Genomic DNA, 12,339 nt, shown 5'->3' with positions numbered 1-12,339 from the left:
TATGTATGTGGGCTATAGGGTCAATGGGGGTAGGGACCATATTTTATATAAATTAGCATTTCTTCCATAGTTTATAATAGTGTTCTGCAAATAGTAAGTGGTTAATAAATGTCTGTTGAATGAATCTCTCACAATGAGATCATTCATCCAAGAAAAAATTTATACAAGGTTTTGTAGAGGACATAGTCTCTTGCCCTCTGGGAGCTTCCAATCTAGTGAGGGAGATAAGACACGTGCACATATAATTACAATACAAAGCAACATATAACTGTTTTATGAGAGCTACAGATAATATATAGATGTTCAGTACAGAGAAAGGTAACATCTGGATGAGGTGATCATAGAAAGCTTTATGGAGACATTATGTCATTGAAGCTGATTATCAGTAGCTAGCAGAAACAGACTGAGCAAAGGCAAGGAGGCAGGGAAGTTCTGAGCATGATCCAGTTTTGCTAGACATGAGGATTCCTAACAAGGAATAATGGGCAATGAAGCTGGAAATAGAGGTTAAGGTTAGACTGTCAAGGGCTCTAACTGCCAGGGTAAGGAGTTTGGATTTTATCTAGTAGAAAATGGGGAATCAAGTGCATGGAGGCTATTTAGTTTTTATCTTTGTATTCTTATTTTTGTGCAGGGAAGTAACGTATAATTTCAAATGGAAAAGATTTTGGAGATGACTGATTTTAACTTCCCTATTTTAAAGAAACCTCTGAGGCTGAAGACATTAACTGATTTGCCAAGTTACCTTGCTAGTTAAAGGCAAAGCAGAGCCAGAGCTTAAATCTCTCAACTCCTAATTCAAAGCTCAGTCTAAAGGATAAACAGGAATTGGTAGAAACTTTAGCTGTATCCCAGATGTGAAGCAATAAAATGTCTGAGCTGGGAGGAAGGGCAGTGGGAATGGAAAAGAAGAGGCATATGTAAAAGACCACAGGGCACATTCACAGAAGCACAAAAATCTTAAAACAGTTAGAAGAGACTTTACAAGACATCTAATTTAGCACTCCCCCCTGCCTGAAGAAATGTCCTCTACAACATCTTTGATCTGATGGCTGGATGTGTGGAGCAAGAAAGAGGTAAAGATAAAAAAGTTAAGTTTGGGGAAGATCAAGAAGAATCACTCACCTAGTAATGACTGATGTTCCAGCCCTGGCCCTTCTCAGAGGCTGTATTTGGAAACCTCTCCTCCCTTGGAAGTTACTGTGGCAAAAGCTACTGACATGCATGGGGGCCCTAACTACTACCTCAGTCACCAAATCATTACTATGAGAAAACTGACCCATCAGCTCTCCATTACTAAGGAGTATCTTGGCTGGTGGAAGACAGGAAGATGGTAATAGACTGTCACATGTGCGAAAGAGAACCCATTCTACCCTGTGCCTGCCATTACTATATAAAGAGGAAAAAAAAAACCCAAACCAGTACATTACCCCTTCATAACCACTAAGTACCCAGGTACTTGGGGCGGCCACTGTTGACACTCAGGCCCCTGCCCAAGAGTGTGCAATCCTAGTTCTTCTTGGGGTCTACACGTGGACCTCTGCTTGCTCAGGAACCTACTGCCACATGGAAAAGTATGATCTTTTTCACCCTACTTCACCAAACCATTGAATAGCAATGTGTCAGCTCTCAACAAATGCTGAGTGTCCACATTTGGACTTTTGCTGCCAAGGTCCCATCCAGGACCAAGAGGATGCACACCAGGTCCCAGCAGGAGCAAAAAGTTTCTTTTCATTTTCCACTATTTTTGAGATAAGGCAAGAAACAAAACAAAACAAAGCAAAACTAAACAAAAAAAACCTGGCACTGAGTAAAAGTTCATTTAGGTCCTAGATGATCTGAATACCAAGTGCTTACCAAAACAAACACAAGATCCCATGCCCTGTTGCCTGTAACCTTCCATTCACTTGTGTTTAGAGAGAGGACAGCATTTCACTACTCTGCCATCACAGCTCCCTGGGGAATGAGATCCTCAGTCTTCTGGCTCATCTTATGACTAGCAAACTCCCACATTCTTTGTCCTTTATAGTTGTTAACAGAGAGGAAAAATTATCTTCCCCCACTACCACTCCCTGTGCTCTCTCTCTTTCCCTCCTTCCCTCCCTCCCTTTCTTTCTTTATCTCTTGATCCTATCCTATCATTAACAAACTCCTCTTCATCATATCTCTTTCTTCTGTATTCTTTCTCTCTCCTTTTTAGGAATCTCTCTCTGGAAGGTACTGCATCTCTGGCTACCCCCTAAAGCACAAGATGTGCTCTCTTGTTACCTGACACACTGGAAAAAGAGGGCAAATAGTATGCTCCTTGCTATCAATTTCCAGAGCTCTTACTTCTATTACTATCATTTCTCTTTTGAGATTCATCAGTCTCTATCTCCCTGTTTGAATCCTTATTGGATCCTATTGGCCTCCAGGTCACTCCCTTCCTCCTCCCTGCCAAGTCTAGAATCTGGCTTACATTGTATCTTTCCACCCCAACCCCTTAAACTTATATTTGGAGTCCTCAATATATACTAAAATTCCCTAAAATACTTTGGTTTCCCAGTTTATTAACCATTCATCTGTGAACCTGAACTCTGAAATTGCACTCTCTGATCATAATCTCCTATTCTTCTGTTATCTCATTTCTCTTAAACCTATTCTTCATCCTTAACAAGATTTCTAGCCCCTTCATTCCTATACACCCATTTCTCCTCCTCTTTGTCATAATAGAGGCTTACTTTCCTCTCTTCAGTCTTAACCCTGTAAACTATACACTGTCTCTTCCTACTCTTGAACCCCTACCTATGTGGGTATTCCTCAGAGTTCTTGTCCTGGATCCTCTTTTCCCCAATGCTCTCTCTCAGCAACCTAGTTAGCTCCTATGGGTTAAACTATCATCTCCAAGCAGATGACTCCTGAACTATTTATCTAGCCTCAGTTTCTCCTGGAGCTTCAGTCCAATTGTCAATTGGGCATTTCAAAAAGGGATGTTCTGGGGACATCTTGAATTCAACCTGTCTAAAACAACTCATCTTTCTTAGAATGTTATTTTTATTTATTTTTAAAGCACGGCAACTTTTCAAAAAATCTTTTTTTTTTAGGGGCAGCTAGGTGGATAGAGCACTGGCCCTGGAGTCAAGAGGACCTGAGTTCAAATCCGGTCTCAGACACTTGACACTTACTAGCTGTGTGACCCTGGGCAAGTCACTTAACCCCACTGCCTAGCAAGAAAAAAAAAATTAAAAAAAAATTTTTTTAGTTACAAATTCCTTCCCTTTCCCTATCCAATGAGAAGGGTAGAAAAACAAAACCTATCACAAATACTTATAGTCATGTGAAATAATTTCCATTTTAGTCATGTCTCACAATATCCCTCACCAAAAAAAAGGCAAAAAAAAAATGCTTCAATCTGTATTCTGAATCCATCAGTTCTCTACCTCTTTCATCATGAGTCCTCTCAAACTGTGGCAGGTTACAATGTTGATCAGTTACCAAATCTTTCAAAGTTGATTATATTTACAATATTACTAATAGGTGTAGAGTGTTCTCCTCGTTCTGCTTACTTCACTTTGCATCAGTTTATAAAGGTCTTCTCAGGTTTTTCTGAAACCATCCCTTTCATTATTTCTTATACCACAGTCGTATTCTACCACAATCATATACCACGACTTGTTCTGCCTTTTCCCAACTGATGGGCATCCCCTCAGTTTCCAATTCTTTGCCACCAGAACAGCAGCTGCTATAAATATTGTTGTGCATATGTGTCCTTTTCCTCCATTTGCTCTCTTTGGGGAATAGCCCCAGTATGATACTGCTAGGGATGCACAGTTCAAATAGGCTTTTGGGCATATAAACTCATTATCCTTTCCCCAAAACCCTCTTTCAAACCTCCTCATTTCTCTTGAAAGCACCAATATCCTTCCAGTTTCTCAGACTCATAAACCTGACATTACTTTTTTTTTTTGAACCTGACATTACTTTTGACCCCTCACTCTCTCTTATTCCACATATCCCATCGATTGCCAAATCTTGCCATTTCTGCCTTTCCAACATCTCTCATGTTCAGTTCCTTCTCTCTGTTCACACCACTAGCTACCACCTCGGTTCAGGCCCTCCTCCCTTCTGGCCTCTTGGCTCAAGTCTCTCTATTCTATTCTACAGTCTTCTGCCAAAGTAATTTTCCGTAAGCATAATTTTGACCATGTGACTCTCCTACTCAATCAACTCCAGAGGCTTCCTATTGCCTTTAAAATATAAACCCTTCTGATTAGCACTAAACAACCTACCCATTCCATTTATCTTTCCAACCTCACTGGATATCATTTGCAGAACTTCAGTCTGCAACCCAGTCAAGCTGGCCTGTATTCCTCACTTACAACACTCCATCTCTGGCTTGTGCATCTTTGTACTGGGTGTCCTCCATGCCTGGAATGCAATCCTTCCTTCCTTCTGCCTCAGAGTCGCTTTCTTCCTTTAAGATGTTGCTCTGACACCATCTTCTGCATGAAGCTTTTCTGATCCCTTGAACTGCCAGTGCTCCTTTCTCCTAAGGTATCTTTTATTTAGCTATTTGTATGTGTATAATATCTTTATTTATTAACTTCATATTTATGCTACTTTTATTTATATGTAGTCAATCCATAAGCATTTATTAAGCACCTACTATAGGCCAGGTACTCTGCTAATAGTTGGGAGTACAAAGAAAGGCAAAAAGCAATTCTTGCCCTTGAGGAACATATGGTTTAATGGGGGTATTTCTAACTTGTTTCTTCCATTAGGAGTTAGCTCAATGTGTGTAAAGATGGTTTCTTTTCTTTCTTTTTTTTTTTTTTGGTACTTATATCCCTAGCAAAATGCCTACCACATAGCAGGTTCTTAATATATACCTGATTGACCGAATGTTTTGTCTCCTTCTCCTCTCTCTTAATGTTAGCATTAACAACTTGTTAACCTGGAACTCTCAGTTACCCCCTCTACCTATTTCCTCTTATCCTGCTTTGTATGCTGCTAAATGGTGCCAAATGGATCTATTATAAATTTATGTGACCAAATCTCAAATGGGTTCTCACTGATGCACGACAATGCTTTATAATTAACTATTACATTCCCTCAAACAGCTGCTCCAAATCTTAACTCTGACTACTCCATTTTTATACCATCTCCCTTTCAATGGAAACCCTTACCTATTATTTTTGTGAAGACTGAGACAATCTACTGAATACCCTCTTCTCAAACCTCAAAACTCTGTATCATCCCCCATTCTTTCCTCTTTGAGTCTAGAAGACAGAACTCCCACTGCATCTGGGGCCATCTCCAGTCTTCTTGATTTGTATCTTTTTTTTTTTTTTGCTAGGCAATGGGGTTAAGTGACTTGCCCAGGGTCACACAGCTAGTAAGTGTTATGTATCTGAGGCCGGATTTAAACTCAGGTCCTCCTGAATCCAGGGCCAGTGCTCTATCCACTGCGCCACCTAGCTGCCCCTTGATTTATATCTTACCACTGGACCCAGATGGCTCCAGAGGAGAAAGTGAGGCTGGTGACTTTGCATAGCCCTCCCTCACTTAAATCCAATTTACTTGCAAGTCATGGCATCAACTTCTTGATGCCATAGTCGTCTTTGAGAAGGAAGGACAAACAACAACAACAACAACAGAACACAGAGATGGTCCATCCTTCTTACCAAAATTAACCCCTTTTCTTCTGCCCTAGATCTCAACTCCTGCACTACCTCCACAGCATTTGAAATATCTGCCCCCTTCTCTCCATTCACATAATCACTACCTATCATGAGTAGAATAATATGTGATGATCAGATGTCTAATGAAGCAATATTTCTGATAGTTTCTGAGCACTGAACAAAATTTAGTCCACCAATTCTTTTCTTTGACTCTCTAAGGACTAAATACCTGTGAGTTCTACTTCCATTTAGCTGTCCTTCCTTGTTTTGGTATTGTTTATAGCAAGAATATCAATCCCAATATTATTTACTTCTTTTGACAATGTTCATTCATTCATCGTTGGTAAAGGGCCTCACATTACTTATGTTTGGAGTACCAGAAGGCAAATTCAAATTTCTTGATCTAAAAACTGATTCTTGGCATCCTCCCACATTGCCAGAGTCATTACGGAAGTGAGTGACTCTAAAAAGCTGCCCACTGATACTTCACTGTGGTAAGGATGTGATGCTGAGTTCTTAGAATGTATTTCAGTGGAGTACAAGCTGAGGTTGGTCTTGTAAGGCTGGAAAGACTGGGAGTTTAGCCCTCATAACAAATCTGTTTTTTGAGGGACAACAAGCTAATTATGGAAAGGCAGATTCTTAATAAGCAAGGTGGTCACCTGGTAATAATTTTCTCTTTTTTTTCCCCCATGGCAACTCATGCAACAAAGAAAAAACAGTACAGAAATAACTGATATTATTAATGATGTACAAGAAATTTCTTCACTAAAACATATTTTTCCCTAACTCTGTAACGTAACAATAGTTTAATGAATAGAGGAAACATTTCACTAAAATTATTTGTGAAGCTCATCAAATTTTTTGTTATGGAAATGTACAAAATCAACTCAGAAGGAAGCTAAGGTTAGCTCCTCTCTATGTTGGGTAGCTTTTTGGCTTAAACATCAGCTATGGGGGTAAGGGTGTCAAATTTAAGAATATGGGTAAAAAAGGTTTGTTTCAACTTCATCTGCAAGGATTAACAGAAGTAGTGACAATACATAAAAGATTTACCTGAGCAGAATAACAACACAAAAGGATAATTTGCAAAGGATCAGTTAACAAAGTAAACAAAAAACTGAAAAAAGCTCTACTGAAGCTTGGCTCTGTCAACCCTGAGTCCTGACTAGGCAATCAAGGGAGAAGTATTTATACTAACTTGTCTCCCCCCATACATTGTGAAAGAAAATCATGGTCAAACTACTAGTTCAAAACATATAGTAAAGCTATCCTAGCAGAGATTTGAGGTGATTGTATATACTTAGTTGTTTAATACATATTCCAGAGTGGCTACAATGTGAAATGTGCCATATAGAAGATTTTTGTGATATAGTCTCTGTCATCTAAAAGCTCACTGCATCACATATAAACTCTTATTACAGAGAGATACTGGAGATGTGCAATTACTGAATAGGTGTGAAAACAGTGCGACTTTTTCATTCTACTCACAGTCTGGGAATTAGGTGTCATGAGCTTGTAAGGTTGTCCTAAGGGTTGCCAGAGAGGCTGGTGAAGAAATGAGATACCTTTTTCTTTCTGTATTTGATGCATCACTCTTGTAACCTTGCACTTCTTTCCAACCAATCCTCCCTCATCTCTTGTGTGACATCGTAATTAATAAGAGGGCAGGGTTAGGGGGAGATCCTAACACCTTCAGCTACTTTTAAAATCTTCCTCTTTCACAAAATGTTTCTTTTTTTTTTCCACAAAATGTTTCAAGAATGGCTTTAACCCTCCAGCTCTACCTAACTCCTACTCATCCTTTCATGAAAGGACCTCTGACTTTCTGACCTCTATTTACCCCAAGAAATGTCATCTCTTTCACAGCATTGTATTTATATCTTTATTAATGAGCCCCCACATTGTATTGTATTACAACCATTGTGTAATCTTATCTCTCATACTAAATTGCAAATTCTTTGAGAGCAAGAACCATGTCTCTTCATCCTGTACTCCCCATAATGACCAGCACAGACTTAAGTGCTCAACCCCACTGTAGTTTAATTGTGTACACAAATACAAGCTTTCAAGTCCTGACCTCCACCCTCCTCACCCCCTAGCCAGTATAGAACAGTCTACTCCACTTGGCCTGATATTTGAATCTTTCTACAATATGTACATCCTCTATCTATCTCTTTAATGTGGCCTATTTCCCTACAGGAAACTGCTGGTTGGGCAAACTGGTCCATTTACTGTCCCCCAGATATGCCACACGTTCCCACACCTCCATGTCTTTGCTCATGGAGCTCTTCCAGTCTGAAAAGATCTCTTGTCTTCTTTGTTTATCTAAGTCCTACCTTTTCTCCAAGGCTTAACACAAATCCTAGTCTCTGCATGAAGCATTTCTTAATTACACTAAAAGTCCACAGTAATCTCTCTTCTCTGAATTCCAATAGCATTTATTAACTACATTATTCATTAGATATTTTGTATTGTCTATCTCATATTGTTATTTCTCTTTTCTACCTATGTCTCATCTCCTTCTTTACTCCCTGAGGGCAGTGGATGTTGTACAAAAGTATTCAATAAATTATTTACTGTTGACACTGATAGAGAAATCATGACCATTACATTCTCAGATGACATCATACTAAGAGGCTGCCTCTCCCTTGCATAATAAAATATGAATTTAAATTACCGTAAGTGGAATAAATGATCAAAAGTAAACATATTAAAAATGCTAAAAACAACCTGAGTTATAACAGAAATTGATCATTTTGCTACTGTAGTTTTTTAAAAAGCAAACTTGGTAGTTTAACAAGGTAATGATGCCTACCGTAGTCAACTCTGGTCAAAATTTTACTGCAAATACCAATGTCCAGTTCTGTGTTCTCATAACTTAAGAAGGATGTGGAAAATTTGGAGACAGCTTAAGGAGAGCAAAAAAGATAACCAAAGAACTGAAAAATAGAACTAAGAAGGAATAAAAACAATTGAGGTTATTTAAGTTGAGGAAATTCTGAGAGGTGACTCAATAGTAAACATTATATAGAAGATGTGAGCTATCTGTTCACTTTCTATAAATACCAAAAAAAGACACTACAGAAAGGGATTTAGATATTAGGAAGACAATTCTGACAGTAAGAGTAATAACAAAATATCCTGATTTTTAAAAATGAGAATCTATTGTATAAACTATTTGCCAGGTGGCTTGTCTTCTATCATTGGCAAAATCTTAGAATGGATCATTTTCAAATTAATTTTTTATTGACCTTTTAAAAAAAATTATGCTTTGTTTTTTATATCACACTTATTTCCTACCTGAAGGTCTTTTGTGTTTTCCCCATAGCCAAGATGGAGAGTTGAAAGTGAGACAAAAAGTATGTTGGTAAGTTCAGAGCTGACTGAATGACCAGATTAAAAACAATAGAGATGAATGAGTGAAATGGGAAGTCTGTAAAAAAGCATCCTTGCCTCTGCACGAATGAACTTTTCAAAATCAATGGTTTAGATAAACATTAATGATGTATTTATCAAATACGCAGAGCACTTAAAATAAGAAGGTATAATTAATAAATTGTATGACAGAATAAGAATCCAAAATATTAAAAGCATAGAACATAGGGCTGGATCTGATGAAACTGAAGAGAAATAAATGTAAATTTCTTTAAATAGCTGAGTTCAAATAAATCATGTTAAAAATCTGAGAATTTTAGTGAACTTCAAGTTCAGTATGAGTCAAAAGTATAACATGGCAGTCAAAAATGCTAATGCAACGTGATAATGTATTAAGAAAGGCATCATGTCCATAATGAGGGTGGTGATATCCTTATTCTTAGCTGCCCTGGTCAGACCACAAGTGAAGTACTGTGTTTAGTTGTAGGCACCACATTTTAGGAATAATATTACAAACTGGAGAGCCTCCAAAAGAGGAGAACCAGGATGGTGAAGGAGACCATGCTGTATGAGTACTGGGTGAAGGCACTGCAGATCTTTATCACGGAGAAGAAAAGTCTTAAGGAGAAGAAAATCACAGAGAAGAAAAGATTTAAGAAAAGTCTTAATGATAGTATTCAAACAGTTGAAGATGAACTAAAATTGCTTTAGTTGGCTTTCGAAGGCACAGAGGAGAAAAGGGTGAAAGCAGCATAGAGGAAGATTTGAGCTGAATATGAAGACATTTTCCCTTAAAATCAGAGCTACTTGAAAGCATGATGGACTGCCACAGGAAGTAATGAATTTCTCTTTTTCAAAGATCTTCTAAGGAAGGATGGATGACCACTCAGTGGAGATATTGTAGTAGTGATTCTTGAAGTCCTTTCCAACTCTGAGGTTCCATGAAATGGGTTGTTAAAGAATGTTATCGCGCTTTCTTTTTGGCAACTCTTTAAAGACAGGGCAGATTCTCATTTGTCTATGAGAGCTTAAGAGAAAAGGATATACTGTTTACATCCCCTAATCTAAGTTCCATGAAGGCAGAGGCTGCTTTCCATTTTTGTCTTTCTACCTCAAGAAGATAGGCATATTCTTGCCCTTGGTAGGTACCTATTGTTTGGTGAAATGAATTCTTACCTCATGACAAGTTAAACAATGGGTTTCCCCCTATAGGGTGCTATTAGCTTCCTGGAAATGTATTTTTATTTTCTCATTAGACAAATGTCAGTTCTTTGAATACATACAATGCTCCTCATTTTTTTTTCCGGTATTCATGGCAGAAGCAGTTAATCTCTTTACTAATTAATACCAGACCTAGGAGGAAAATGATTTGTGCCAAACTTTTTTTTTCTGTTAAAAGTTTGCATTTCTCATTGTACTGTTACATGAATGATTTTATAAATACAGCATATAACTGCCTGTTGGGGGCCTCAATATGAGAGTATTAACAAGAAGACAAAAGAAAATGAGTTTCAAATGATTAAATAGTTTTTGAATGTGATAAGAAAAACATATATTGTTTTCCTACCTTATGGCTTCTTCCACAGATTGACCAACTATGTTAGATGAAGGGCCTGGCTGTGACAGTGGTGTCAGACTAATTACCCACTTCACTGGTTTATAATATTCATCACTGGAACTTAATAAGTAAAACAGTGTGGTCAAGAAAATCACCTGTAAATCAAATCAGAGTTTATGAAGACACTATGAAAATAATAACATGAAAATAAACACACTACCTAAGGGAGTCAGGAAATGTCTATGATGTAATAGACATTTAAAATTATACGCCTCAAAAGAGTTTTGAACCATTCTAATGAACTCCTTTATCCTTTCTTTCAAAGCTATCAAAGAAAAAACATACAAAGTGCTTTCCCAATCTCAAATTTTGTGATTCTGTGAAATTAAGACAATTCTGGACATTGTATCACACACTCATCAAATTGGCAAAGATGGAAATTGTTGATTTTGGAAGGGCTGTAGAAGACAGGCACAATAATATACTGTTGCTGAAGCTGGTCTATTCTAAAAAACTATTTAGAATCATACAGGGAAAGTCACTAAATTCTTTCTATTGTTTGATCAAGTGTTTCCACTACTAGGTATACTTCCCAAAGTCAATGAAAAAAAAGGTCTCACACATCTCAAAATATTCATAGCAGTACTTCTTGTAGTGACAAAAAACTGGAAACAAAGTGGTATGTCTACTGATTGGGGAATGGCTGAAACGGTGGTATAAGAACCATGAATGTAACAGAGGATAATTGTGCCTTAAAAAACACGAAGTATGAGGAACTTAGAGACACATTGGGAAGACCTACATAAAATGATGCAGAATAAAGAAAAGAGAACCAACAGCACATATGCAATCCCTTAAATAATACATATGAAGACAACAGTAAATGATGACAGACTTCAGATCAAACAGTATAACCAAAATTTTAAAATTTTTAATTGATGCCTTTTGTCTTTATATCATGGTCATTTTGGGGAACTATTCTCCCTTCACCATTGAATAAAACAAAAAACAAAGAAAGAGAGAGAGAGAGAGAGAGAGAGAGAGAGAGAGAGAGAGAGAGAGAGAGAGAGAGAGAGAGAAAAGGAAGGCAGAGAAAACTGTTTTTGTTGAGGCAATTTCATGGGTAGGCCCCAAACCCTGACTGACCAATTTTCAGATTGAGGCTTATAAACTATCCCAGCTATGGATCTTTTTTATTCTGGCTCTGATGTCACTCAAATAGGACATTTCTGAGTATTCTCAAGTAAGTTGGCCCTACCCACTTGGAACTTTTCAAATACTCTACTTTTCTCTGACTCCTGAGGATATTAACTAGACCACTGTGCTGTTCTATGGTTTAGACTAGCAGCAAGTATAGCTAGATTGCTTTCCTAATTTGTCCAGCAACTGTCATCAGCAGCTGTCCACTCATGCCTTTGTCTTCATGACCCCAAACCAGGCCCTGTAGCACTGCCCTACCTACACAGTGGAGGCAGGAGCATCCAGGTGCCAGTCATTCTCCTTTCCTTAGTTTGTACATTCAAGGACTTTGTTTGGCTGTACTTGCTACTACTAACTACACACTCTTCTTTAAATTCTATCTTCCCTGGGTTCCTATGACACTAGCGGAAAGAAAACTAGCCTTAGAGTCAGAACATGGAGGTTCAAGACTGAATTCTGATACTTACTAGGTACAGACTTTAGGCAAGTCCCTTAGCCTCTTTAAGCATCAGTTCTTCCATCTGCAAAATGGGAATAATAATT

At 38.0% G+C, this 12,339-nt stretch overlaps 1 protein-coding gene across 3 annotated transcripts in view; it reads right to left on the bottom strand.

The window, feature by feature from the left end:
• The window catches only part of TMEM245 (transmembrane protein 245), a 108,233-nt gene that overhangs the window by 28,359 nt on the left and 67,535 nt on the right, over positions 1 to 12,339 (bottom strand). For all 3 annotated transcript variants that reach the window (XM_020995441.2, XM_020995442.2, XM_020995444.2), the window contains one exon: positions 10,606 to 10,751. In XM_020995441.2, coding sequence (XP_020851100.1) covers positions 10,606 to 10,751 — 146 coding nt within the window. The remainder of the gene's footprint in view (positions 1 to 10,605; positions 10,752 to 12,339) is intronic.

Source organism: Phascolarctos cinereus, unplaced genomic scaffold (assembly GCF_003287225.1).
Source record: "Phascolarctos cinereus isolate Bilbo 61053 unplaced genomic scaffold, phaCin_HiC Scaffold_4;HRSCAF=312, whole genome shotgun sequence".
Classification (NCBI taxonomy): domain Eukaryota; kingdom Metazoa; phylum Chordata; class Mammalia; order Diprotodontia; family Phascolarctidae; genus Phascolarctos; species Phascolarctos cinereus.
The sequence above is the reverse complement of the archived record's forward strand: the minus strand, read 5'-3'. Positions and strand labels throughout refer to the sequence as shown.